Source organism: Amphiura filiformis, chromosome 13, assembly GCF_039555335.1.
Source record: "Amphiura filiformis chromosome 13, Afil_fr2py, whole genome shotgun sequence".
NCBI classification, from domain to species: domain Eukaryota; kingdom Metazoa; phylum Echinodermata; class Ophiuroidea; order Amphilepidida; family Amphiuridae; genus Amphiura; species Amphiura filiformis.
In genome coordinates this window covers 14536324-14561413 of record NC_092640.1, presented here as the reverse complement: position 1 = coordinate 14561413, position 25090 = coordinate 14536324, and the positions used below count along the sequence as shown (strand labels likewise).

General features: G+C 36.2%; 1 protein-coding gene across 1 annotated transcript in view; it reads left to right on the top strand.

Moving 5' to 3' along the window:
* The first annotated feature begins 343 nt into the window (after positions 1-343).
* The window catches only part of LOC140168027 (acyl-CoA dehydrogenase family member 11-like), a 47001-nt gene continuing 22254 nt past the window's right edge, over positions 344-25090 (top strand). The window contains exons 1-7 of the mRNA XM_072191331.1: positions 344-496; positions 11796-11895; positions 13786-13911; positions 18101-18268; positions 20290-20460; positions 23688-23814; positions 24502-24653. Coding sequence (XP_072047432.1) covers positions 375-496; positions 11796-11895; positions 13786-13911; positions 18101-18268; positions 20290-20460; positions 23688-23814; positions 24502-24653 — 966 coding nt within the window. The 5' untranslated portion in view covers positions 344-374. The remainder of the gene's footprint in view (positions 497-11795; positions 11896-13785; positions 13912-18100; positions 18269-20289; positions 20461-23687; positions 23815-24501; positions 24654-25090) is intronic.

The following is a 25090-nucleotide window of genomic DNA, read 5'->3' as shown; positions in this document are numbered from 1 at the left end:
ACAGCCCGAGTATAAAGTTACTTGCTATTAAACACGGTGTAAACTTGGAAACACTAAATAGATATGCTTTGTGTCATTTTAGCCAGGCATTAGCAACATGTTCTCTTGACACGTGCTGTGATTTGGCCTCCTTTACCCGTTCGTTATCTATGCTAATTCCGTAAATTAATTACAAGATAATAATTGTGAAAGAGGATACCTATAACTATACTACGCGCAGCTAACGACCCAACCACGTGATTAAATTTGACTATTTTGATTGGTCAAACAGCTGCTCGTAACGAGAAAGAAGCTACGCGTAGCTGTTCCACACTTTTGGCCCCCTTGGCTTGCCATAGTCGTGTTGTTTTACTCCAACTAAGAACACTTCGATCATGGATACTTCAGCTGTTCGGAAACAGCATCAGTTCAATGAGCTGAATCTGCACAATTTTCTGATGCAGAATGTTCGTGAGTTTCCAAAGACGACATCAGAGCTCCAGGTGCGACAGTATCGGTAAGCTTAAAGTTAAACATGCTCCCTTCGCGCTTGACTTCATGTATGGAAGCGTTGCGAAGTATTCTTCAAAGTCATGTACATACACTGTACTGTAGTATGTACGCTACAGCACCGGCAGGTTCATTTTGCATACCTGCATACTGCATATTTCTAGAGTTTCTTAGTGGCGAGTTGTAAGCATCAAATATTGCAAGATTGGGCATATGTTGTAAACAAAATATAAACACATATGATATAAATACTTTTGTTTGACCCTGGCATCTCAAAATTTGCGAGAGATGCTATAAATTAGATTGGATGACTGTGCAATGTTGGAGCTTTGTGTTATGAGTGTGAATCAATTTTCTAGGTGTCTGTATCTCAATTTGGAAAAACAGTCAGTCTTAAATGATTCAGTCAGCATCGCCTTAACATGAACTATTTCTTGGCAAATATTCTCCAAAACAAAATATACACATTATTTATGTCAATTATGAGTGTAGATTTGTGACATCATATCCCATAATGCATATCTTTGGATGGTCTATACTACAGTAAGGTGGAATGTCCCACTGAATGATGGGACATAATTAATATGAAATCCAGATTTGTGAGCTATGACTTGACACCATACAGACATCTAAATATATGCCAATATTGGAAATAGTTTGTGTTCAAAATATATAACCTGAACCCTAACATTTGGTGAAGCAGTATTGGGGGAGGGGAATAATTTAAACTTAGTATCATAGGCCTATTAACAGGGGGACATGGGGATGAGGTATGGTAATTTTATACATGGATGAGTGTACATGACCTAGGGTTTTTTTTAATGTAAAATTTGCAATGTTAGTAGTTTCAATCTTGTCCTTTATTAGGAAGGTCCCTTTTATTTTCTCTTCTCAAACATGTGATTTTTTTTAATGAGGGATAAACCCTAAAAGACTTGGAAGTGATTCTTGTTACATTAATATTAATAAACTTATTTAGGTCTATGTATGAAGTTTTCCCAAAGCATTCCAAAATATTTGAAAAATTTAGAAACTAAAAACAATCTGACAAATCTCAGAAATTGAGGAGGGAGGGTACGAGAACCAAAACATTGATTTTTTCGGCCCAACATGGTGCCATGCAATTCATAAAAGTAAACATTTGATAAAAGGGAAGGCTCCCTCTTTTTGTTATTCAATTCTAAAGGGGCTCATCAGTAAAGTTACTTCCTGTTTTACAGTTGAGAACAAAATAATGATACAATACATTGCTTGTTTGCAATGATACATTTTAATACAAAAACGAAATGGTAGATAAACCATACACATGTGGTTTAGAGGAAAGTGTTTGTAAGTTTGATCAATGATCATATAGCCTTGGGGAGGTACAGTAAAACTATTAAGGTGATAGTGCATCTACTACATATCTTGGGTTCTTTTTTCTCCAATTTATATTATCGAAGTTAAAACATAACACTCATTTTAACCTATCAAAATGAAAAAATATCAAGAAATTAAATGGAAGTGCATATATACACACCCATCCACCCTCTCCATACATGCCACCACCACAAAGTTTGCACCAACATCACCAAAACATGCTCTCCTATGTTTTAATATAATCGCCACTGAGAAACTCTAAAAATATGCAGTATGCAGGTATGCAAAACGAACCTGCCGACTACAGAACCATCTTACGCATCTACCGTCCATGTCTTCCTTCCAGGTTCCTTCCTTCCATATACGTGCTTACCTCAACTGACTGAGTATCAACGCACGGGCTTTACGTGCGCAGTTTGCCTATGCAAAGAACCTTGGATTGATTGCAGATATCAGAACCAGGATGGTCCCCCCTAACATTCCCAGCTCAAGCTGGCCCAAAAGCCAGCTGACTAATGCTCCTAAGGCATGTCTACCCTAGACTGTGGAACTCAGTCTTCAATGATAGTCAGTAATTTATCTTTTGGACATTAAATGACTATCATTTGAAGACTGAATTCTTATGATACATCTTCCGAGGAGCAGTTTCAGACAATAGCTCGGGATTATTGGGGCAGAGGTTATCTTTTGAATTCTTTCATGACCACTGAAGCATTGTCACGCCTGTCAAGGACACTCGTCGTGAATTGAAAGACCATGTCGTTCGCCACAAAAGAATGTCATAGGTCATAAGACACCAATTTGGTGTACTTCCGCGCCTCGGAATATGATGTTTAAGGTCTAGGACTATGTCTACCCCTGTCACTTCTCTCCTTCTGAGTCAAGATTAATATTGCTCACCTCCCCTTCTTACCATATTAAAGGCCCCCAAGGCAATCCACAAACCGTTCAAACCCAAGGGAACGTCCATTATAAGGAAGTCACCACTTGACTTCGATTATTCAGTGGTATCAAAAGCCACAAGTACTTGAGTACCATCACCCACGGTCAGCCGACACTAGCAGATTTAAAAATAAATAAAAATACATTTAAAATGAAAAATAAATAATAATGGATCATGATATTATGATTTAATTAAAATAAATAAAAATACAGGAATTATATCAGTACTAGAGATTTATCATGTAAAATAATGAACAAATAAGGTCGTCATTTTAATAAATGACTAACTTATAAAATTAAAATCATGCTACCATGTCATGCATGTAAATAAATTTAAATTAATTCATGAATGATAAATAAATGAAAGTTACCTGAAGAAATTTAAAAAATAATAATGTAAACAAATAATATATAGCTATACAAATAAATGAAAAGGCCTATAAAAAGAAAAAAAAATCTAAAATGAATCAGTGTAGGCCTACATTTTAATTGTATTTTACAAATTTACAAATAAAATAATGAAAATATTAATAATAAATAGTAAATAATAATAATAATAGGCCTAGTAATAAAAATAATAATTGATATTAAATAATAATAATTTAATAAAAGTAATAATAGATAATGTAAAAAATAATAATAATATACACGATGATAACTAATAGTAGTAAAATAATAAAAATAAACATTAAAAAAAACCATTCATCCAATTCATTTATATCGTGTTATTTTTTATAATATTATCAAACTTATTTCTCCACTGAAAACTATAAAATAACTGTAAATAAATAAACTAAATAATAGCCAATCGATCAAAACCCATCATAAACATCCAGGCATCCATTGCCAAGACGGCGAAAGAGGATTAGGTATATAACAAAGAACTAGTATTATAATAATAAAGGACGTTCCCTTGGGTTTGAACGGTTTGTGGCAATCCCTACTCTATAGGTATGCCAGGCAAACCTTAATTAACACATTTGCTAGTCAGCCAAATTCGCCTAGAAAACAATACATATATTTACATAGAAATACTGGCCGGTCAAGGAAACCTACATAAATATGTTGTCTATACAGAGACTATACTTCACTTAACCCAAATATATGATTTTTTATGGTGATAAGTCACTCGCGACATGGAATTTTAGAGGATTTTGATAGCAGTTCCATTAAAAAAGCTGCTATCAACATTGAGCCTAAGATCTCTACACCACCGAAATGCTTTTTTGGGGAATTTTGCTAGCTGAATCTTTTTGATGAAAGTCAATCTTTGACAAGATGTAACTTTGCTACAGAAAGTGCTATGAAGAAAAGGTTTTCAGTTTTGGCTTTCTTTACTCAAGGGCTTTAATTTGATATAATGATGCAGTTTGATGGCAAATTTGAATTCACCTGGCATACCTATACTCTAGTACTTGACCAGGGCAGGGATTCTTCCAGAAAATGTAAATTATTCCCTCACCCTACCGTGGTGTGTTGCATCCTTCCCTAGATTCTTCGGTTTCTTCGCCATCTGGAATCCCACAAAAATGGACTTTTTTTTATTACTTTTTTTCCGGTGTACATTTTACAATCATAGTTTACTCAGAATACAGAAATTTCATTTTTATACACCAGGTTTTTTTTTAATATTAAACAATACATAAACAATACCAGCGCGCACACACACACTCTCACATACATATTTATATAGTATTTGAATGGTCTAGTTTTTACAATAAGAACAAAATGTTTAGTTGAAAAGTCCCTTCCAAACCTGCCATTTATTTTGATAAATTCGGTATTTTGAATCTTTTAAAAGAATGAACCTTTCCAATTTATGATAATATTATATTTCCTTCTGAAGAGGGATAAAAGAAAGGGTTGAATTTTGGCATCTTTTTCTGTATATATATAAAACTTAGTTAAAATGAGAATTAAATTTAGAGCACTATTTAGTTTTCCTAAATCTGTCCCGAAAAGAATATGATTTCGGTTGAAAGTGATAGGAATACCGAGTTTTTGTAAACACCAGGTTTCGAGCTGAGACCAAATGGGTTTAAACCTTTTTTGCAAAAAAGTACATATATTGTCATTTCTTTTGCCAATTTTAAACATAAATGTATTTGTGGTAAGAATTCCATTTAAAATTCTGTACTGAAACCATCGTAATTTTATATCCATTGTACATTTAAATGGCAACAAAGAGTATATCTTCCATTCATCATCTGAAAAGCTACTATTCAATTTTACTTCCCATTTTTGTTTTGCTTTTGGTATCTTTGAGGACATAAGTTGTTTGCAGATTGATCTGCAACCCTTTTTATCTTTTAAAATAAAACTGAAATGAAATGGGATAAACGGCTTAGGAATTGCAATAAATGTAGCGTTTTCCTGAAATAGATGCTTGAAATTACTCTTAATTGCATAAATTACACTGTTGTATTCCAAAAATTTAGCCTCAATCCATAATTTGTTTCAATTTCATGAAGAAAGAGAAAACGGTTTTGGTTAACATGGACAAGGTCAGAGACAAAGTCAATACCTGCTGTACGCCATTTTTTATAATTTATTTCTTTACCACCAATCTTAAACCATTCGTTTTCCCATAAACATGATCTTTAAACATCATCAATTGTATTAGGATTGTGCTTTTTCTTTACCTTAGACCAAGCTAAAAGAACTTCTTTCCAAAAAACATTTTGGGAATTATTAGCTACTTTTAGTGTATAATTTGCGCCCTTTTCAAGATCATTAATATGTATACCAGTTAAAATAGCAAAAAACATTAATCCTTTAGCATCAATACTTCCATTTACAATTCGTCTTATCCATGTACATTTCAGTGCTTCAAAGAATAAATCTACTTTAACCAATCTTAATCCACCTTCAGAATAATCGTTTGACAATTGATCTCTACTTATTTTATCTCTTGTACCTTTCCAAATAAAATTATAGATTTTCTTTTGTAAATCTTTTATAAACTCTTGAGACGGGTTAGGAATTGAAAGAACAAGATGGTTAAACTTTGGTATCAGTAGGGATTTGACTATAGTTATTCTTCCAAAAACTGTTAAGTTTCTTTTAGACCAATGATGCATTATCTTTGTCACCGACTCCATAACCTTATCATAGTTCAAATTAACCATTTCAACCAAAATGGTTGAAAATTGTACTCCCAATGCAGAGAATTTTCCATCTTCAACCCATTTTAGATTTTTATTTGTAATGCCAGGGTTTGGTTTTCTACCTCTAAGTGACCCAATATACACAACATTTGTTTTATCTTCGTTTATTTTCAACCCTGACAAACGTTCAAACAAATCCAGTGTTTTTAACGCTTGTATTAAACTCTCATTACTTCCATTTAAGATCACAGTCGAGTCATCAGCGTATTGGGTGATTTTACAATTAATATTTTCAACTGTAATACCACATATATTAGTATTTTTTCGTATGAGACAGCCCAACATTTCAGCACAAATTAGAAAGATGTAAGGGGACAAAGGGTCCCCCTGTCTGCAAACTCTACCTAAATCGAATTGTTTTGAGGAATTTCCATTTACTAAAACTGAGGATTTACTTTTGTTATAAAAAGTTTGATCCATTTTGTAAAAGATGGACCGATATTTAGAAAATCTAATGTTTTAAAAATGAATTTATGAGAAACGGAATCAAACGCTTTTTCAAATCTATAAGCAGTAGCATACCTGGTTTGTCATGTAATTTTGTGTATAAAATTAAATCATAAAGTAATCTTATATTTTCTCCAATATACCTTCCTTTCATAAAACCTTTTTGATCATCATTTATTAGGCTTGGTAAGATTTGTTTCATTCTTTCAGCAATACACGATGAAGCTAGTTTATAGGTTATATTTAACAAAGTAATAGGACGCCAATTCTTTAAGAATTGTTTTGGTTTGTTTCCTTTAGGAAGGAGGGTAATAATCCCTAATCTCTGCGTAACTGACAATTCCCTGATTCATATGAATAGTTCAGAGAACGTAAGAGAAAACCTCCCAAGTCTTGAAAAAAAGCTTTCCAAAATTCAGTGGTAAACCCATCAGACCCAGGACTTTTATTGTTTGACATTTTCTTTAAGGCAGTTAAAAGTTCATTGTAAGTCAAATGGCCTTCGAGCTTTTCTAATTGATCTTGAGTTAATTGAGGTAAATCTGATCTTGAAAGATTTTGGTCTAATTCTTCCAAACTTAAATTGTTGTCTTTACATTCATACAGTTTCGAGTAAAACTTAAAAGTTTCTTCCATAATTTGGTATTGATCTTTTATATCATCCCCTTTTGAATTTTGCAAATGAACGATTGCTTTATTTACACAGTTTCTTTTTTCCAAGTTCACAAAATATTTAGATGGTTTTTCTCCGTGTTCTATCCATCTTGCTTTGGATCGTAACATTACTCCTTCCATTTTTTCCTTCCTCATCTCCTCTAATTCAGACTTTTTAATTTCAACATTTTCTAAAACTTCTGTATTGTTTGAATCATCTAGCTCTTTTTCTAAAGTTTCTATATCTCTTTCAAGTATTTTTTCTCTATTTTTATTTTTTTTGCTTTTTTCTGATGCATATTTGATCGTTTCCCCCCTTATCTCCATGAGCAATACTTCAAGAAACAGTTGTTCATTTATCGTAAACTCGAGCTCACTTGCAGGCATTTGATTAAAATTGTTTAAGTTATATGGTGATACTGCATATTGTTTCTTAACATCACTAATTTTTTTCTTAATCCTATCTATATAATCAATATCTTTTAATAGCGTATTATTGAATTTCCAAAAACCCTTCCCACGTTTAATAGGAGACATGTCTAGCAAAAGACTAACAAGAGAGTGGTCTGATCGATATCCAGGGTCTATTTTAGATTTCACTAAATATGTTGTAAGCTCTTCCGATATCAGAAAAAAATCTAATCTGGACTGTTTTAAAGGAGTTGGTTGACGCCAGGTATATCTCTGTAGAGTTTGGGTTTTGAAGTCGCCACGGGTCTATCAATCCAAGTTCTTCTTTCATTTCTAAAACAGTTTTTCTCGCTTTTGGATTATTTATGCGAATATAATTCGAGGTATCTAATTTTGGATCTTGAACCAAATTCCAGTCACCACATAACACACAATGGGCATTATCAAATGCTTCTATTACCCTTTTGATGTCGTGATAAAAGTTTGGCTTGTCATCATTTGGACCATATATTGATATAAGTGTTATACGAACATTGTTAATAATAGATACATCTAAAGCAACCCAATTTCCTTCTTCATCATTTTGTGTTGTATGAACTTTAAAATCTAAATTATTACTGAGAAATATTGCAACTCCTCTTGAATTTGAGGCAAAGAGCTGAAAAAGCTTCACCTCCCCATTCAGCTTTTACCATTATTTCCATATTCTTATCAAAATGAACATCTTGCAAACATAATATTGAAACACCTTTGTTAATCAAATAATGTAAAACATCTCTTCTTTTTTGTTTAGCATTTAAACCCCGGCAATTCATTGATAGAATTTTTACATCATTAGCCATACTTAAACATTTTTAATATCCATAATAATATCATGTATAAGCTTTATAAGCATAGTATTATAACTGATTTTGAACATATAAACATTTGTATCTCAACTATATCACAATAATATTTTTCATAGTTTACAATGAACATGCATACCATAACACACACACATACACACAAAACGAAAAATTTTGATCTCGTCTGGCAAAAAATAACAAAAAAAACCAAAATTAAATTTAAGACAAAATTTAATTTAAACACGCCGAAAAGGGCCACAAAAAGCAAAATTTAGAAGTAACAGTGATCACGAGACCACTTCTCTGTGGCACTGTGAAATAAGATGATAAATCGAAACTAAAAGCGTTTGATTGAAGTAGAGGGGTAGGCCTATAATATAAAAAAAAATTCTTCAAAAGGCACAAAAATTTACTTCATATAAATCACCACTAACTTCATAAAAAAAACATACACCTGCCGCTACCAACACTTAATCCACAAAATGTATTATACACGTCACGCAGATTAATACTGGAGAAAAAGCTGCATGCATATAATTAATTTGAGGCAGCGTCTTATTAACTAGACATGTATTATACACCGCTAATTATTGTTTCCTAGACAATTATATTTTTTACTAGCGACACAATCGTACTTGCATATTAATAAATTTTTGTATCGTTGTCTACCATTAAAGAGAAATAAAATAAACATATATGTCATCTTTTTTGGAATAGATAAACACCAAAGAGCACGCAAAGGGCAAGCAAAGGATATGGGTTAAATCTTAATGAGAGTTATTTTTAAATCAACCAACATGACCAATGTTGGCCCGATGCTTCAAACACAGTTGAAATATATGTTTTCCGATTCCTCTTTTTTCAAACTGTTTGGACCTATCTTTTAAAATGCATAATGGTACAAAAACTATCAGAAAACGGATAAGGAAATCCGAAAGAAACATTTCATAATCAAAACAGAGCAAAGTAATTATTGTAGAACAAGTTGAATTATTTTAACCATTAAATGCAATTATTGAAAGTTTAGCCTATCTGGGGCTACATAAAAGTCACTTTAAAAACTGATTTGGAACGCATTTCTTCCAAACTCCTCCTCTGCCCTTTTCCTTGAACTCCAGAATGACTTCAAGATGAACAGTTCTGATGCGAGTCATTTTCCCTTCACGTCAGTAAGAGTTTTGAGTGCTGAACCAGTTTCCCTCTGTCCCGCTTTCATTTTGGCGGGTAGGTCAGGATACGCCATTACCGGTCTTCTATCTTTGATGTATGGTCTATTTCTCTGTTGTTGTAAAACCCAATCTCTATCCCACACACAGCCAAACCGAACTATAATCGGGTCGGGAGCTGGACGGTGTTGTTGTCCGTACTCCTCTCCATCTTGACCATTTATTTTACGTCTTGGTAAGCGATGGGCATTTACTAGAAATATGTTCTTGCTCTCCCTTTCTTTGAAGCCGAAATCGGTTTGTAGAGCTTTTCTGATTTTCTCACCAGCTTGTGGTCCCGTCTCGTGCTTTGTTTGCGGGATACCATAAAATACCAGATTTTGTTTTCTGTCATGTAACTCTCTCGTCATAAATTCACGTTCAACCTTTTGTTCTAAGTCATCTCGTTCCTTGTTTAATATCTGTGGTAAGGTCTTATTCACAAAGTCTTTAATATCCGCAGCATTTTGTTCTACTGATTCTATCATTTCACTGATGTCCTTTTCATTTTTGTTTGCCTTTTCATTTATATCCCTGATCTGTGCTTGTAAATCATCCATTCGTTTTGACAGCATTGTTTCCATTCTTATTATTATGTCCTTCAGTTCAGCATTAGTCACGCTCACCTGCGTATCGTTCGTATTGCCCGCCATAGTACTACCTGTACTACGAGGCATATCAGAGTTTATGTCATATGTAAATGTTGTAGAATTTACCTTTATTGTGTCACTTTTCCACTTCTAATACTCATTTTTCCAGCGGCAGTCCAGTTTATTCAGAGTAACATCGTCATTATATCATTATTGTTCCTTAAAACAGCCACAATTAACATAAAATAGCACCAATTCAGCGAGAGAAAAAATTACCAGCCTTCCATGTTGAAAGCCGGGTTGCCAGTGCTGGCTGCTACCTACGCATACTGGTATTTGTCAGACCCATGAACTTTTTATGCCACTCTTAGACTGTGAGTTAATTGTTCTATTTTGTCTTTTTCTTGATTGCAGATATCAGAACCGGGGATGGTCCCCCTTCTCTTTTCGAATAGCTCTGACACTTAACGTGCACAGGATTTAACTCTTCCTGTACACGGGACCAACGGCTTTACATGACTTCCGAATCACGGACGTTGCACATACACTACCTATCTGCACATGCTAAGCAGTGTATGGGGGCGAGAAGAAATTTTACAATTAAATTCAGTGATGAAACTGGACTTAATTGAAGGATTCCCGACCATATAGGAACTTTTTGGTAGGGATCGAATCTCCCGGCCAACAGCGCAACGCCTTAACCGCTCGGCCATCTCAATTACACCCTGGACACTGAATCATTGCATTAAAGGACTAATGGTTTAAAAGGAAGACAGATTCAGACTGTCAAACACATCTAGGTTCTTTATTATTTTCAGGGGTGTGAGAGCAGCTTTTTTGGTTTTGATTTTCAGCTTTTTTTGTACTGGTACACATGTACACTTGCTCTGTACAAAAGTATAGGATCTTCCCAAATTACAGCTTTTTGCTAGCTGTTTTCAGCTTTTCAGCTCTTTTATATGTGGTGACTCACCACTGATAAAGCAATTCAGTAGCAGAGTCTGGATATTGTCACTGAACTATTGCATCTAGGGAAGGATAATCAAGGATTTGGATCTGAAGCTGAGGTTTAAAAGGGAAGACAAAAGCATTCCTGGGGCTAATTGGTAGTCTCCCTTTAGAATCCCAAATGCTTCCCTAGACCAGCTCCCTTAATCTTTGTGTGCATTAAATAGTATTTCCGCTAGTCCCCAGGCAGGGAAGAATTACTGACCCAACTCTTCCCTGTTGTATGATAAAGCATGATTTCCCTCAAAATAATTATTTTTGGGATGGGAATGGGAAAAAGCCAAGGGAAGGGACTGCTGTACCCATTATAATTCTTCCCTAAATGACACTTGATGAATTTGCATACGCTGCATGGCGGTCACTGCCAGCCAGTGACCCGACCATCTATTTTATCCCAAAAAGGGCCATAAAACATAAATAATATGTGCTTCTGTTATAGAATCCCTCCCCCCCCAATTAGTTCTTTGAATCCTTTTTTTCTTTTTCAAAACACAAAATTATTCCCCAAAGGGGTAAAATTATTCCCTCCCCTTTGGGGCGAATAACGGAAGAATAGACGCTCTGACTGTACTTCACAAGAGTACAGGGTTGTTATTATTTCAGTGTCTATAAAAAGATGCCTAATTCATGCATAATTTCTGACATTGTATGATACTACTTATGTTGATTTTATTTTAGATCTGGCCAGTCAAACCCTACCTTTTACCTGAAGAAAGATGAATGTGAACTAGTGGTACGCAAGAAGCCCCCAGGTCAGCTGCTGAAAGGAGCCCATCAGGTAAGAAGCCCCCAGGTCAGCTGCTGAAAGGAGCCCATCAGGTAAGAAGCCCCCAGGTCAGCTGCTGAAAGGAGCCCATCAGGTAAGAAGCCGCCAGGTCAGCTGCTGAAAGGAGCCCATCAGGTAAGAAGCCCCCAGGTCAGCTGCTGAAAGGAGCCCATCAGGTAAGAAGCCCCCAGGTCAGCTGCTGAAAGGAGCCCATCAGGTAAGAAGCCCCCAGGTCAGCTGCTGAAAGGAACACATCAGGTAAGAAGCCCCCAGGTCAGCTGCTGAAAGGAACACATCAGGTAAGAAGCCGCCAGGTCAGCTGCTGAAAGGAGCCCATCAGGTAAGAAGCCCCAGGTCAGCTGCTGAAAGGAGCCCATCAGGTAAGAAGCCCCCAGGTCAGCTGCTGAAAGGAACACATCAGGTAAGAAGCCGCCAGGTCAGCTGCTGAAAGGAGCCCATCAGGTAAGAAGCCCTCAGGTCAGCTGCTGAAAGGAACACATCAGGTAAGACGCCCCCAGGTCAGCTGCTGAAAGGAACCCATCAGGTAAGAAGCCGCCAGGTCAGCTGCTGAAAGGAGCCCATCAGGTAAGAAGCCGCCAGGTCAGCTGCTGAAAGGAACACATCAGGTAAGAAGCCCCCAAGTCAGCTCAGCTGCTGAAAGGAACACATCAGGTAAGAAGCCCCCAGGTCAGCTGCTGAAAGGAACACATCAGGTAAGAAGCCCCCAGGTCAGCTGCTGAAAGGAACACATCAGGTAAGAAGCCGCCAGGTCAACTGCTGAAAGGAGCCCATCAGGTAAGAAGCCGCCAGGTCAGCTGCTGAAAGGAGCCCATCAGGTAAGAAGCCCCAGGTCAGCTGCTGAAAGGAGCCCATCAGGTAAGAAGCCCCAGGTCAGCTGCTGAAAGGAACACATCAGGTAAGAAGCCGCCAGGTCAGCTGCTGAAAGGAACACATCAGGTAAGAAGCCCCCAGGTCAGCTGCTGAAAGGAGCACATCAGGTAAGAAGCCGCCAGGTCAGCTGCTGAAAGGAACACATCAGGTAAGAAGCCGCCAGGTCAGCTGCTGAAAGGAGCACATCAGGTAAGAAGCCGCCAGGTCAGCTGCTGAAAGGAGCCCATCAGGTAAGAAGCCCCAGGTCAGCTGCTGAAAGGAACACATCAGGTAAGAAGCCGCCAGGTCAGCTGCTGAAAGGAACACATCAGGTAAGAAGCCCCCAAGTCAGCTGCTGAAAGGAGCCCATCAGGTAAGAAGCCGCCAGGTCAGCTGCTGAAATGAACACATCAGGTAAGAAGCCGCCAGGTCAGCTGCTGAAAGGAGCCCATCAGGTAAGAAGCCCCCAGGTCAGCTGCTGAAAGGAGCCCATCAGGTAAGATTAGCTGAAAGCCCTCCGGTCGGCTGCTGAAAAGAGCCCATCTTTTGACAGCAAATTAAAACAACAAAACAGCTCCAATAATACTTAAATATTATAGCAAGAACGTCATTAAAAAAAAAACCAAGCAACTTATTCTCACTGAGTCACTGTTTTCTGATACGGAAATATGCCTTATTTGGAAATACTTGCATTCACCCCTATACTAGATTGAAAGCATTAAAGCCAACCAATTTATTAAATAGCAAATTATCATGTAAGTACATGTGTACGGAATAACTGTCTAATCCCTCAATGAAGTCTTGACAATTAGGCTAATTTTGTGTATGCTTATGAATAATAAAGCCCAAGAGCTAAATTTATACTCCATCGCTAAGCAACAAACAATTGAATTCTAGCCAAGCCAATGATGTAACACACTTTTTGTTGCATTGAGTAAAGCACGCTACCTTATTGGTCAAATACCAAATACTTAGCGATGGGAGTGTAAATTCTGCTTTATTCACTCAATATTTCTATTTGTTTAATCTCAGGTGAATCGTGAGTATCAAGTGCAAGTTGCCTTACACAAAGCTGGCTTTCCTGTGCCAAGACCTGTCATCTATTGTGATGATGCATCTGTCATCGGTACTGAGTTCTATGTCATGGACCATGTCAGGGTATGTGGTATATAACCTAATAATTGTGTGTTGTACTGCTTGTTTAATGTTTTTTTTTTATGTCAAGCCAGCTGAATTATGCAAAATAATGCTGATGACACTTCAACTTGGCCTTTTGAAGGGGTCGCAGTAGATGTAAGCATTGGAGGAAAACATGATCACGGTATTCACAGCCGCAGTCACATTTTTGGGTGCAATTGCATTTTTTCAACAACAAAAAATGAATTTAGAAATTACTTGTTATACAAGTGGAACTGGAGAAATAATGCTCCTGAAAAAAAAAATGAAAAAATTTAAAGTTAGAAAGGTTTTTTTTCAAAGCTGCTGGATAAAGTTGTTTACTGTTGCTTTCATTGAACAATAAAAGCAAAAGTAATTATAATGCATGCACAACTTTTTTTAGTAGCAGTATTTCTCCAGTTCCAACCTTGAATAACAAGTAATTTAAGGTCTTTAACTTCTTTTTTGTGGAAAAAAATAAAATTCTCCTTTTTTTTGTTTGTTTTGTTTTGTTTTTCTGGGAAATCATGTTTTTTAGGAAATGAAGGTGCATTTTTTTTCCAAAATCATGTTTTTCCCTTGCACTTACATGGCATTTGTATGACAAGACGTTTAAACCATTGTGCCATGCTGCTCCTTATTATGGTCACTATGGTCACCATTTTGACCATAGTGTTTATTTGTCAATATATGATGCACTACATACAACCAGCTGGCATGTGATCAGTTTTTTAAAGGATAAATAAATTGGCACCACCCACAAAGGCACTTAAAGCCATAATGTACGATCTTATAATATATGAAATTGGTAAAAATTTTTCAAACCTGATTTTTTTTGCATATTTTTAATGTTTACACATGTGCCAACTTGCACCTAAATGGAATCGGCCAAAGTTGTTGTCTTTGTAGGTCAACAGAGTAAAGTTCGTCATAATTTAAAAATTATGATAATATGTCCTCCCATAGAACTGCGTGTTAAATGGCCAAAATAACCAGTGCAATTTCTTTCACTTTACCTTGTTATTTCATCCTAAAATGGACAGCAACCCTTCCCGTTAGTTATTACTAATATTATTTCAACATTTTGAAAAAAGAATAATAAAATAAAAATTTGACAGAAATCATACATTAAGGCTTTATTGCAATGGCTATGGTGGTACTGTAGCCTACATGAAAATATATGCACCTGTGTGATCAGTGATGGTAACAGATTTTTTTTTCCATTACTGTCATGAAACTTGGTTGATTTGGTTGATATGATCACCCTTGAGCAGCAAACATTCTTAAGCGAAGGTCGCCTGAATATAGATTGTTGGATTGTTGTGTAGACCTACATGTATTTAGCACACATTTTTCAATTCAGCTTTCAACATGAAAATTCTCGAGTATTTCCTAGTATGTCATTGATGGTATTTACCAATACAATATTACTCACCCGGATAGTTGTGCAAAATTACTAGCATTCTGCATTCCAAGTACTTGGCAATGCAAAATTATGAAACATGATCTTCATCCATGGCATTGTCTTTTTTAAAGGCAGTTCTTGTTTGTTGGGTGTGGGGGACAAAGTGAATTTCTGGGGATCAGAAATCATTAAATTTTTGCAAAACTGCAGTGAAAATGGTAAATTACCTTTTTTTTATTTTTATTTTTTTTTTGGGGGGGAGGGGGTTAATTATAGGTGCAGCTCATCGGACTCATTTTCCCTGTATCTCATTTTCACCAACTTCAATTAGCCACGTTTATAGACCATAAACAATTGATGGCACATATACACCAAGGTTATATCACTTTGTGGTGTAATTGCATAAAAAAAACACCTGTTCCCTAGGGGCCCATGCAGACTGATGCAGATTTTGTATCTGTTGTTATTTAGCTGTATGTAATGTTTTTTAGCTGAAGTGGATTGATTGTGACTTTATGTGAAAAAAGTCAAAAAAGTTTCAAAATAAATGTTTTCAAACAAATTTTAGACTTTTTCCAGATTTTCAAACTTTCTGGGATTTTGTAGGGTCGTTTGCCTCTTCAAAAAAAATCCAGACCAACCAATCCCACTTGGCAATTAATCTGTTTGCCTGTAAAACAAGATGTTGTTTTTCTTCACCTGAGACTGTTTTGTAAATAATGGCCTTCACTGTCTGAATGTCAATTTCTTTTTCTTTTTGGTGCATTCAGCCTCAATAGCATCTGCAGGTGTTTTCAATAATTTGTTTAATTTGGCTTTAAAAAAATAACAAAAATAACAACAAAAAAATTATGAAATTTGGGAACCTTTTACATTGTATGATGGTTGAAATTTTCATATGCTACATGTAAAATAATGATGTTATTTTAAATTAGTCGAGATGTGCACATGTGCAGTACGTACCAAATTTCTTGAAAATTTATGCTACACATAATTTTCAAATGTTATGGGCTTTTTTTCAGGAAATTAAATTGTCCAAATATGTGTAACAAAGGATTTCTAATATCCTATGAATTTCATATTTGAAGATTACAAATTTATTAATACATTTTGAATATACCTTTAAATTTATAAATACATTTTGAACTGCAAATTCCTATGGGGTAGTTTCAGAAATTCCCCTCATATATAAATATATATTTAATCAAATTTACGCTAACTGTATTCATGCCTGATATTAGTTTTGCTTGCATATCTTCATTATTTGAGGCAAATGCAAGTGAAATATTATCTGCTTGTTTGCAATTGAAGAAAAGTAAAATCATATGATAGGCAGAGGTTGGTCAGTTTTATCATCTCTGGTCAGTTTTATCATCTCTGGTTTAACCCCATGAGAACTACCTGCCGATTGGCCAAAATGAATATTGTTTCCAATTTTCAACCAATCAAGGAGGGTATTAATAACATCATCTGCAAATGCAAGTTTGATCATAAATAGTTTAAAGCCCGGTCATAATTGGCAATTTAAGGGGGTAATACACCCCTGGCCAATTGTGTGCCTATTTTTGCATTTTTCTCAACAATTATAGTAGTCTCCACAGCAGCCAGTTTGGTTCCGCTCCCTCCACACAAACAGTCTGCCAATGGTCACGAACTGGTCCTTTTTGATTCGCTAACGGTTTTCTGCCGACGTCATCCAGCTTGACGTCAAACAAAGCTTTCAATTGGTCGATCGGCTAGACGGCTACTTTATTATTCATGAGCAAGTTTGACCCGCCATCTCGCCAGCTAGACTGAGGTCAATCAAGTTCCCGTATGTACAGCTCTCACGGCTATATACGTGTAGCCAATCAGAAACGGCGTTATAAGTGGCCATTGGCAGACTGTTTGTGTGGAGGGAGCGTAACCAAACTGGCTGCGGAGGAGACTACAATTATAGCACATTGGTGGCAAGTAAGATATGTATATTATAGGGACAAGGACTACAACTACTGCACTGAAAATTCAGCAAGTCAAGGCAGGTAGTTATTGATTTATTGATCACATATTGGTTTCCCTCATTTTTGACTGTAACTCCACAACTGTTGTCTGTGCTGAAATAAAATTTCCAGTGCATTAGTTGTAGTCCTTACCCCTATAATATACATATCTTATTTGTCACCAATGTGCTATAATTTTTGAGAAAAATGCAAAAATAAGCACAAAATTGGCCATGTAGTACCCCCTTAAATGAGCATTTTAAGTTATCAACCAATCAGAAATGCTGTTAGATGACCAGTAGCGTCCAGGGGGTTAATAAAGGCAACATAGAAGCAGTGTTTTGTTCGGATAGTACCAATTAACCTGCTTCTGGGGCCCTTATTGTGATATTCCAGTTGAAATCCATGAAATGCAAATTTCAAATGGAGTTACATGAATTGGTGACTCCACTCCTGATGTTGGAAGCTTAAATTTCATGTCTTCCATAGGGGATGTATGGATTTCAACTGCAATAGCCTATTGTACCATGGATTATTGTACTAAGCAAACAAAAAGCATTTTTGTAACATTTTTAAAAGGGTACATAAAGGTTGTCTGAAAAATTTTGTGCTAAAATGAATATAAAACATTTTTATTTTTTTACAGAAAATATAAATATTTTGCGATATGATTTTATAACCCCACATCTAAATCTTATTAAAACATTTTGAATTTTTAATCTTCATATTTAAGAAAATTGTAAAAACATATTTGTGTTTGCTGGGGTATGTGTAAGTAAATATTATTATATTTTCAATTTTACAGGGTAGGATCTTCCGTGATGTCACCCTACCAGGCATGTCCCCCTCTGAGAGACGTAATATCTATGATGCTATGAATGCTACCTTAGCTAAACTGTATAGTTTAGATTATAGGGCACTGGGATTGGAGAAATATGGCGCCATCAGGAATTACCCAAAAGACAGGTATAACAAAAAGTCAAGAAAATTGTCTCAATTTGTTATATTGATGAAGTAAAACTGTCATTAATAATTAGCTCATTTCATCTCCTCGTTTGGTGAAAGGCATAGATTTTGTCCATCCCAGGATCAAACTGCCCATCCAAAATGATGGGCACACCCGGGGTACTCAAGTTTGATTTTGGTTTTTGGTAGGGGTGTGCCGCTGAGAATTTGAAAGTTGACCCATAAATATACCAAATTTTCAAGGAATTTGGACCCATAGATATACCAAAATATACCGTATTTCGTCCGAATAGTCGCCCCCCCTCAAATAAACGCCCCCCTCCAATTTTTTCAACCCAGATGTTTCAAAAATTCCGATATTTCCATGCTATCTTGTGTAGTAAGCTTACCAAGTTGCTCACATGGTCGCGAGTAGCACCAATAAATGTCGAAAATCTGCATCCGAACCCGGAAGTGAACCAAAAGTCAGTGTCAAAAGGTCATAGTTCGTCATTTTAGCGTGACTTTTAAGCTTACCTAATGATTTTAACGGGAATTTGCGTGCTAAAAATGACCTCTAATAAACGCCCCCCTTGGGAAAATGTAACGCTCGGGCGTTTATTCGATTTAAATACGGTATATACCAAAATTTTCGCCAAATTTAATCCATATTGTCTTAGTTTTTACAAATTTTCCCAATTTTTTTGGGACAATTTTTGAAATTTTGGCTAGATTATGGCAAAATTGGGCTATTTTTCAAGAAAATTTACAAATTTTTGAAAAAAGTATCCATTCATATACCAAAATTGGCAATATACAAAAAAAGGGGTCATTGATATACCAAAAGGCCAAAAATGCTAACCATATTTGCGGCATGTCCCTGTATGGTCATTTGTACTAAGTACCCCCCTGGGGGGCAAACAGGTGGCTAGCTGGTGTTTAGCATACATCTACTTTGCTTCAAATTGTTATCTGCTACTTACACCCAAAAAACATGACCTTTGTAGCTTTATATCCACTAGGCATTATCGACAGTGTTCATAAACTTTAAGACCACACTGAAAAAGAACGGTAATGCGAACTTGCCCTTGAGTCACTTTTTGTCAATAAACTCCCCCTGGATACCTTCGTCCAAATATCTTCATTTTGAGCAGATTGATTCATGCAGCATAAATGTAAATCTATTTTGATTGTTGAATACACTTGTCTAATTTAATTCATGCACACTTGAGCATGATCAAAATTTGTTTATTTCTTTTGTTCTGCCCTGCGGAATTTAGTAGCCCTTGGCTCAGTGAAAATAGCACCTTGTATGCAAGCAAAATGTTATTACCCAGAACCTTTTATTTCTGAAGCCTGCCAGGAGTATACAAATTGGACATGTTCAGTGGTTGGCTTGGATAAAATGCTACATTTCTTCATCTGTCTCAAGGTTTTTTGTCAATTTCAATTTGATTTAACTCATGTTCTTTTGAAATAGATCCTTGTACATGGAACATACAATTTGAAGGAGCTGTCAAGCTGGCTAAATTTTCTGTCTTGTTTACATTTATTTATTTATTTCTTGTTTAACCTGGGGTGGCCTGGGGTTAGTAACCACTTTTCTGATTGTCCATCCATCTGTAGCTGTTTTCCGCATATTTTTTATTTCATAGAACTTGGTAGAAATGATCAACATATTTGTACCTAATTTTTAAAGATAAAGTTGGCTATTTTTATAGATTGTCAGTGCTCACATGACATAAGGTCAAATTAGTACAATGAGAGAATAATTTCAATCTTGAATCTAGTCAATCAGATTAATCCAACATACCTTGGAGCAATCAACTTCAACTGGGTTGTGATGTTATAACGTTGGTTGCTCCAAAGTATTTTAGAATAATCTGGTTGACTAGATTGAAATTATTCTCTCATTTTATGATTCCCAGATGATTGAGAGTATTCACAATTCAAATTAGCACAGTACTGGAATATAAGATTTTCAGAAAATTATGGACAATGTGCTCTTTTGATACTGTAAATTTATTTTAACTCTTTCTATAGCTCTTAACCTGGACCAAACAATATGAAGGAGCAGCCAAATTAGCCAAATTGCCTCCTATACCAGCAGCTAATCAGCTTATAAAATGGTTGCGAGCTAATATACCAGTAGAAGAAGGGAGGACCTCTGTTGTACATGGAGATTATAGGCTGGAGAATATGATCTTCCATCCAACTGAGGTATGTGCCAATTGCATGGCTATTCTATTTGAAATCCATACACCCCTGTGGTGACATATCCTTAATCTGCCATATGGGGTCCGATTTCAAATGGATTGAGTCACCCATTCAGGTAAACCCATTTGAAATTCATACTGTATGGGAGATTAAGGTCATGTCTTCCATAGGGGTGTATGGATTTCATCTGGAATATCCCATGCCAAAGAGATTATGCCCAATCCAAAAAACGGACTCAGAATTGCTCCATGTGTTTAAATGCTATGGTAAACCTCCCATATTGGTTTGTCATGCATAGAGACTGTAATGTGACAATAATTTGCATTTTTAAGCTTGATTGTTAAATTGCCCATGAAACAAACCCAGGGAGCAAACATACCACTAGAAGGGAGGACCACTGTTGCACATGAAGATTATATATAGGCTAGAAAATAATGATCTTCCATCCAATTGAAACAGAAATGCTCCATACATAATGCTATGATACATCTGCCGCATTGGTTTGTCTTGAACGGAGAACCTAATAGTGTATAGACTATGCCATAGTCGAATTTTATTAAAAATATGTTGTTATTATTAGTCATGATGAACCCATTTCGTTGAACTCAAAATTATACAGATGTTTATTAAAATTAAAGTATTCAATAGTAAAATGGTCATAAAGAATTAAGAATATCAGATGATTTGTGACAATAAAAGTAATTGAATGCAACATTATCTTGCATAATTATAATGGCTCACTTTAATACTGAACAATTCTGATTTTGGAATCTACCAGTTATTGATAGCGAACCACGAAAATCCGACTATGGACTTTGAATTTAAGCAGAACTTTGCCCCCGGGACTTTGCTCTATAAAAACACACTGTCAAGCATACTTGTTTATCAGTCCATTAACCACAAGTACTACGCATGGTATAGTACAAGATGCGCCAGATGTTTGATGAGAGATTAACTTTCGCGTCAACACAAAAGCGCTGCAAATACCACAGACAGTTGTGTACGGAGTAGTTAATGGTAATGGCGCTGGCCCGGAAGATTTAAACCATAGCGAGATATGGGCGACCAATCACAAGGCAGATCCATTTAAAGACGCATTACATCATGGCCAATTCTCGCTATTCACAATAAGGGCGCCGCCAGCGGTTTGCGATGTAATCGTGATGTATCATGGGAAAAGGTTGACATCCAAGTCCGCGCAATACGAATATTACCATGCTATTACATAGGAACATGTGACAATATTTTTTTAGTTTGTCAAAATAAAGGTGTTACACGCGAATCGATACTCAATAATACTTAATAATGTGATTTGAAATGTGCACAATTAATTTTTTCTCTATCGATTTGCGTGTAATACCGTTATATTGACAAACTAAAAATATTGTCATGTGTTCCTATGTAATAGCATGGTAATATTCAGATTGCGCGGACTTGGATGTCGACCTTTTCCCATGATACATCACGATTACATCGCAAAAATCCACTGGCGGCGCCTTTATTGTGAATAGCGAGAATTTTAGTTAGGCCAAAAATTGGCCTAACTCTCCATAGAGTCCCGTGTTAAAAATCTTCACCGCAAGGCAAAGTCAGTAGTCTACTTGGGAAGCTAACAAACATAGGGGGTGCGGTGACTGAAAAGATCAGATACATGTGAAATTCTATCAGTTGCACACAAATAAATATAAATCAGAGTTTTATGCTTAAATGTAATAGCCAGAGTATGCAAAATGGGCAAGTGGACTACGGAGAAGTCTAAATAGTGTACCACTGACTTCTATCATTGGAAAAATGATAATTTGTGTTTTTAAGCTTGATTGTTTAAATAATTGCTCATGGAGTGCTTACCGTTTGACAGCAATATGGATTTCACTTTTCACACCAAACATTTCACAATTACCTTTCAAGGAGAAAAGTGAACAATTAAATATTATAAAAAAAAAGAATTGCCTATGTATGACAGCTAGCAGCCTTATATGCATGGCGAAGGTGTTCAGTTTTAAATATAAATGAAGAAATGTAAAGGAATCAGTTTTGGGTCAATATTACTCTTTTAATCACAACATACAATATTGATGATCTGGTCTTATGTGATGGATGTCCAAATTAAATGACTGTATGTACCTTCAATGGATTCACTTAGGCCCAAAAACCAAAAACAAAGGTGTTTGTCTGATCTCCATACACACCTGACCAGCCAGCCCTAATATTGAAAAACAAGGAGAATTACTAGCTGCACAAAAGGATTGCAACATTCTTTTGGAACATCCAGAATGGTGTTGCTTTTTTTCGGTTTTGAATTTGATATTCTTAATTGTAAGACCAATGGGGTTATTCCTTCATGTAATTTTACACGAAATTAGGGTTAGGGTTAGTTTAGGGTTAGGATTAGGGTTAGGATTAGGGTTAGGATTAGGGTTATGATTAGGATTAGGGTTAGAGTTAGGATTAGATTACACGAAATAATTACATGAAGGATCGACCCTAATGGGCTGTAATATTGGCATTTTCACTTTTTGAGATATTGGACAGACAACTTCTCCTCAAGATAAAGCTTTAAATGATGTCCCTGTTGCTGTTTGCAAAGTAACAAATCAGCAAAATAGTTGAGAAACCCTTTGTTTTGTATTGTTTTTTGAGAAGTTCAATGGACCAGACCTCAAACAGGGCTGTCAACATTTGGAATTGCTTGGCGTGAGACACTCTCAAACAGAGGCGTACCGGGCGGAATTATTTTTTGCCGACTACAATATTCATTTTGACCAATGATTATTTGAGCCATGGTGCTCGAGAATCGAAAAAGTGGGGGTAGGGGGTAGGGACAACAAATTATTTTTATGATGCGTGAGATTTTACTAATTTGATGGCTATTTGCGTGATTTATTATCGAGGCGTGAAATTATATTACCTTGTCGTGAGACTCACGGCCAATGCGTGAGAGTTGACAGCCCTGCCTCAAAACAAGTTGTGCCGACATGCAGCCCATTTGGTGTGGATGGTCTGGGGGATAGTCGCATTTAGGGTTCTTTTCTTAAATTATTTCAGCTATGATTGACTGGCTGATCCTATGTCTTGCAGAAGTAGTGTAGACAAAAGAAAAACAATTTTTTTTCTTGGTAGTATATTGAGTGATAAGAATTACTTCTGTCCAAAGTTATAACTTAAAAAGATTTCCTTGTTTATGTGATTGATTTTATGTTTTTTCCCTTTAACAATTTCTCTCACAACAGCCTCGGGTGATTGCAGTTCTTGATTGGGAGCTTTCTACTCTTGGTGATCCATTATGTGACCTGGCTTACGTGTGTATGCCATATAACTGGCCATCGGATATGGCTGCTAGTCCTGTTAATCCATCAGGTAGGACCATAATGTGACAGTGACCTAGCATATATGTACATGTATGCAATATAACTGCAGATATGGCTGCTAGTCCTGTTAATCCATCAGGTAGGCCCATAATCTGAGACGAGGTATATTCGTCTCAGGTGTAATAATGTGACAGTGACCTAGCGTGTATGTATGTCCTATAATTAACTGGGCATTGGATATGGTTGCTAGTCCTGTCCATCGAGTAGGCTATATAATATACATGTATATGGAAATAGGAATATAGGATTTAGAGTAAGAATATAAATTTTAGTAACAGCAGCAGCAATTATAGAAATATAGTACTTCTGAAGAATGATTTATACCAATTTGCCATGACCTCCAGACCATTTGTATTTTGATGTTTTTTACATGTGAATGGGCTTTTGTGCACTTTATGTCATGTAAACATTCCCTGACATTTGTGATCTCCTGCTCATCTGTTTTTGGTGTTTTTTTTTTTGGGTGTTTTTTAGGTTTGCTCATTGTCAAGCAGCTCTGAGCAGCAGTGAACCACTTGATTGGCCCACCTGGGCTCTTTTAAGACTTATCAGTTTGATTCCATATATCTTTCTGTTCATTGACCTTGTTATTGTCTGTTGGGCAATTGTTCACCATAGCTCCTTATATAATAATAAAAACAAATTCAGTTTTCTTGTTTGTTATTTGACATGTAAGCTGCAGGAAGACAGCTGTCTGAGCTTGATGGTATACCAACCCAGACTGAATTTCTTCAAGCTTACTGCTATAGATCTAGGATCAAGTATCCTGTGCCTAACTGGGAGTTCTATCTAGCATTATCTTTCTTCAAGATATGCTCTATTTGCCAGGTAAGACTCCTTTAAAGCGATGTGGTCCAATTTTTTCAAGTTCTGTTTTCTAACTTACATTGAAGCCTACAATGCCTATCTACCTCCAGTCGCCGGCACTAGCTTTGAAGTTCAGCGTGTTCTGCATTAGCTTAGCGTTACTTGGTGTGTGTGTACATACTTTTACGCTCACGATCAATGTGCCGCATATGTACATGCAAGCAACCACGCTAACTTCAAAGCTAGCGCTGGTGACTGGAGGTAGGGGTATACACTATATATAATATGAACATAGTTCTTAGAAGATGAGCAGGTCATACCCTCTATCCTTGTGGCAAAATGTAATTTCCAATTACCTTCCAAGGACCTTTTCAGTATTACCAATTTGTGGGGGCTTATTGGTATCATAACACACTGACAGAGGACATTTGGACTTTGAAATTGTGTGTCATTTGTGA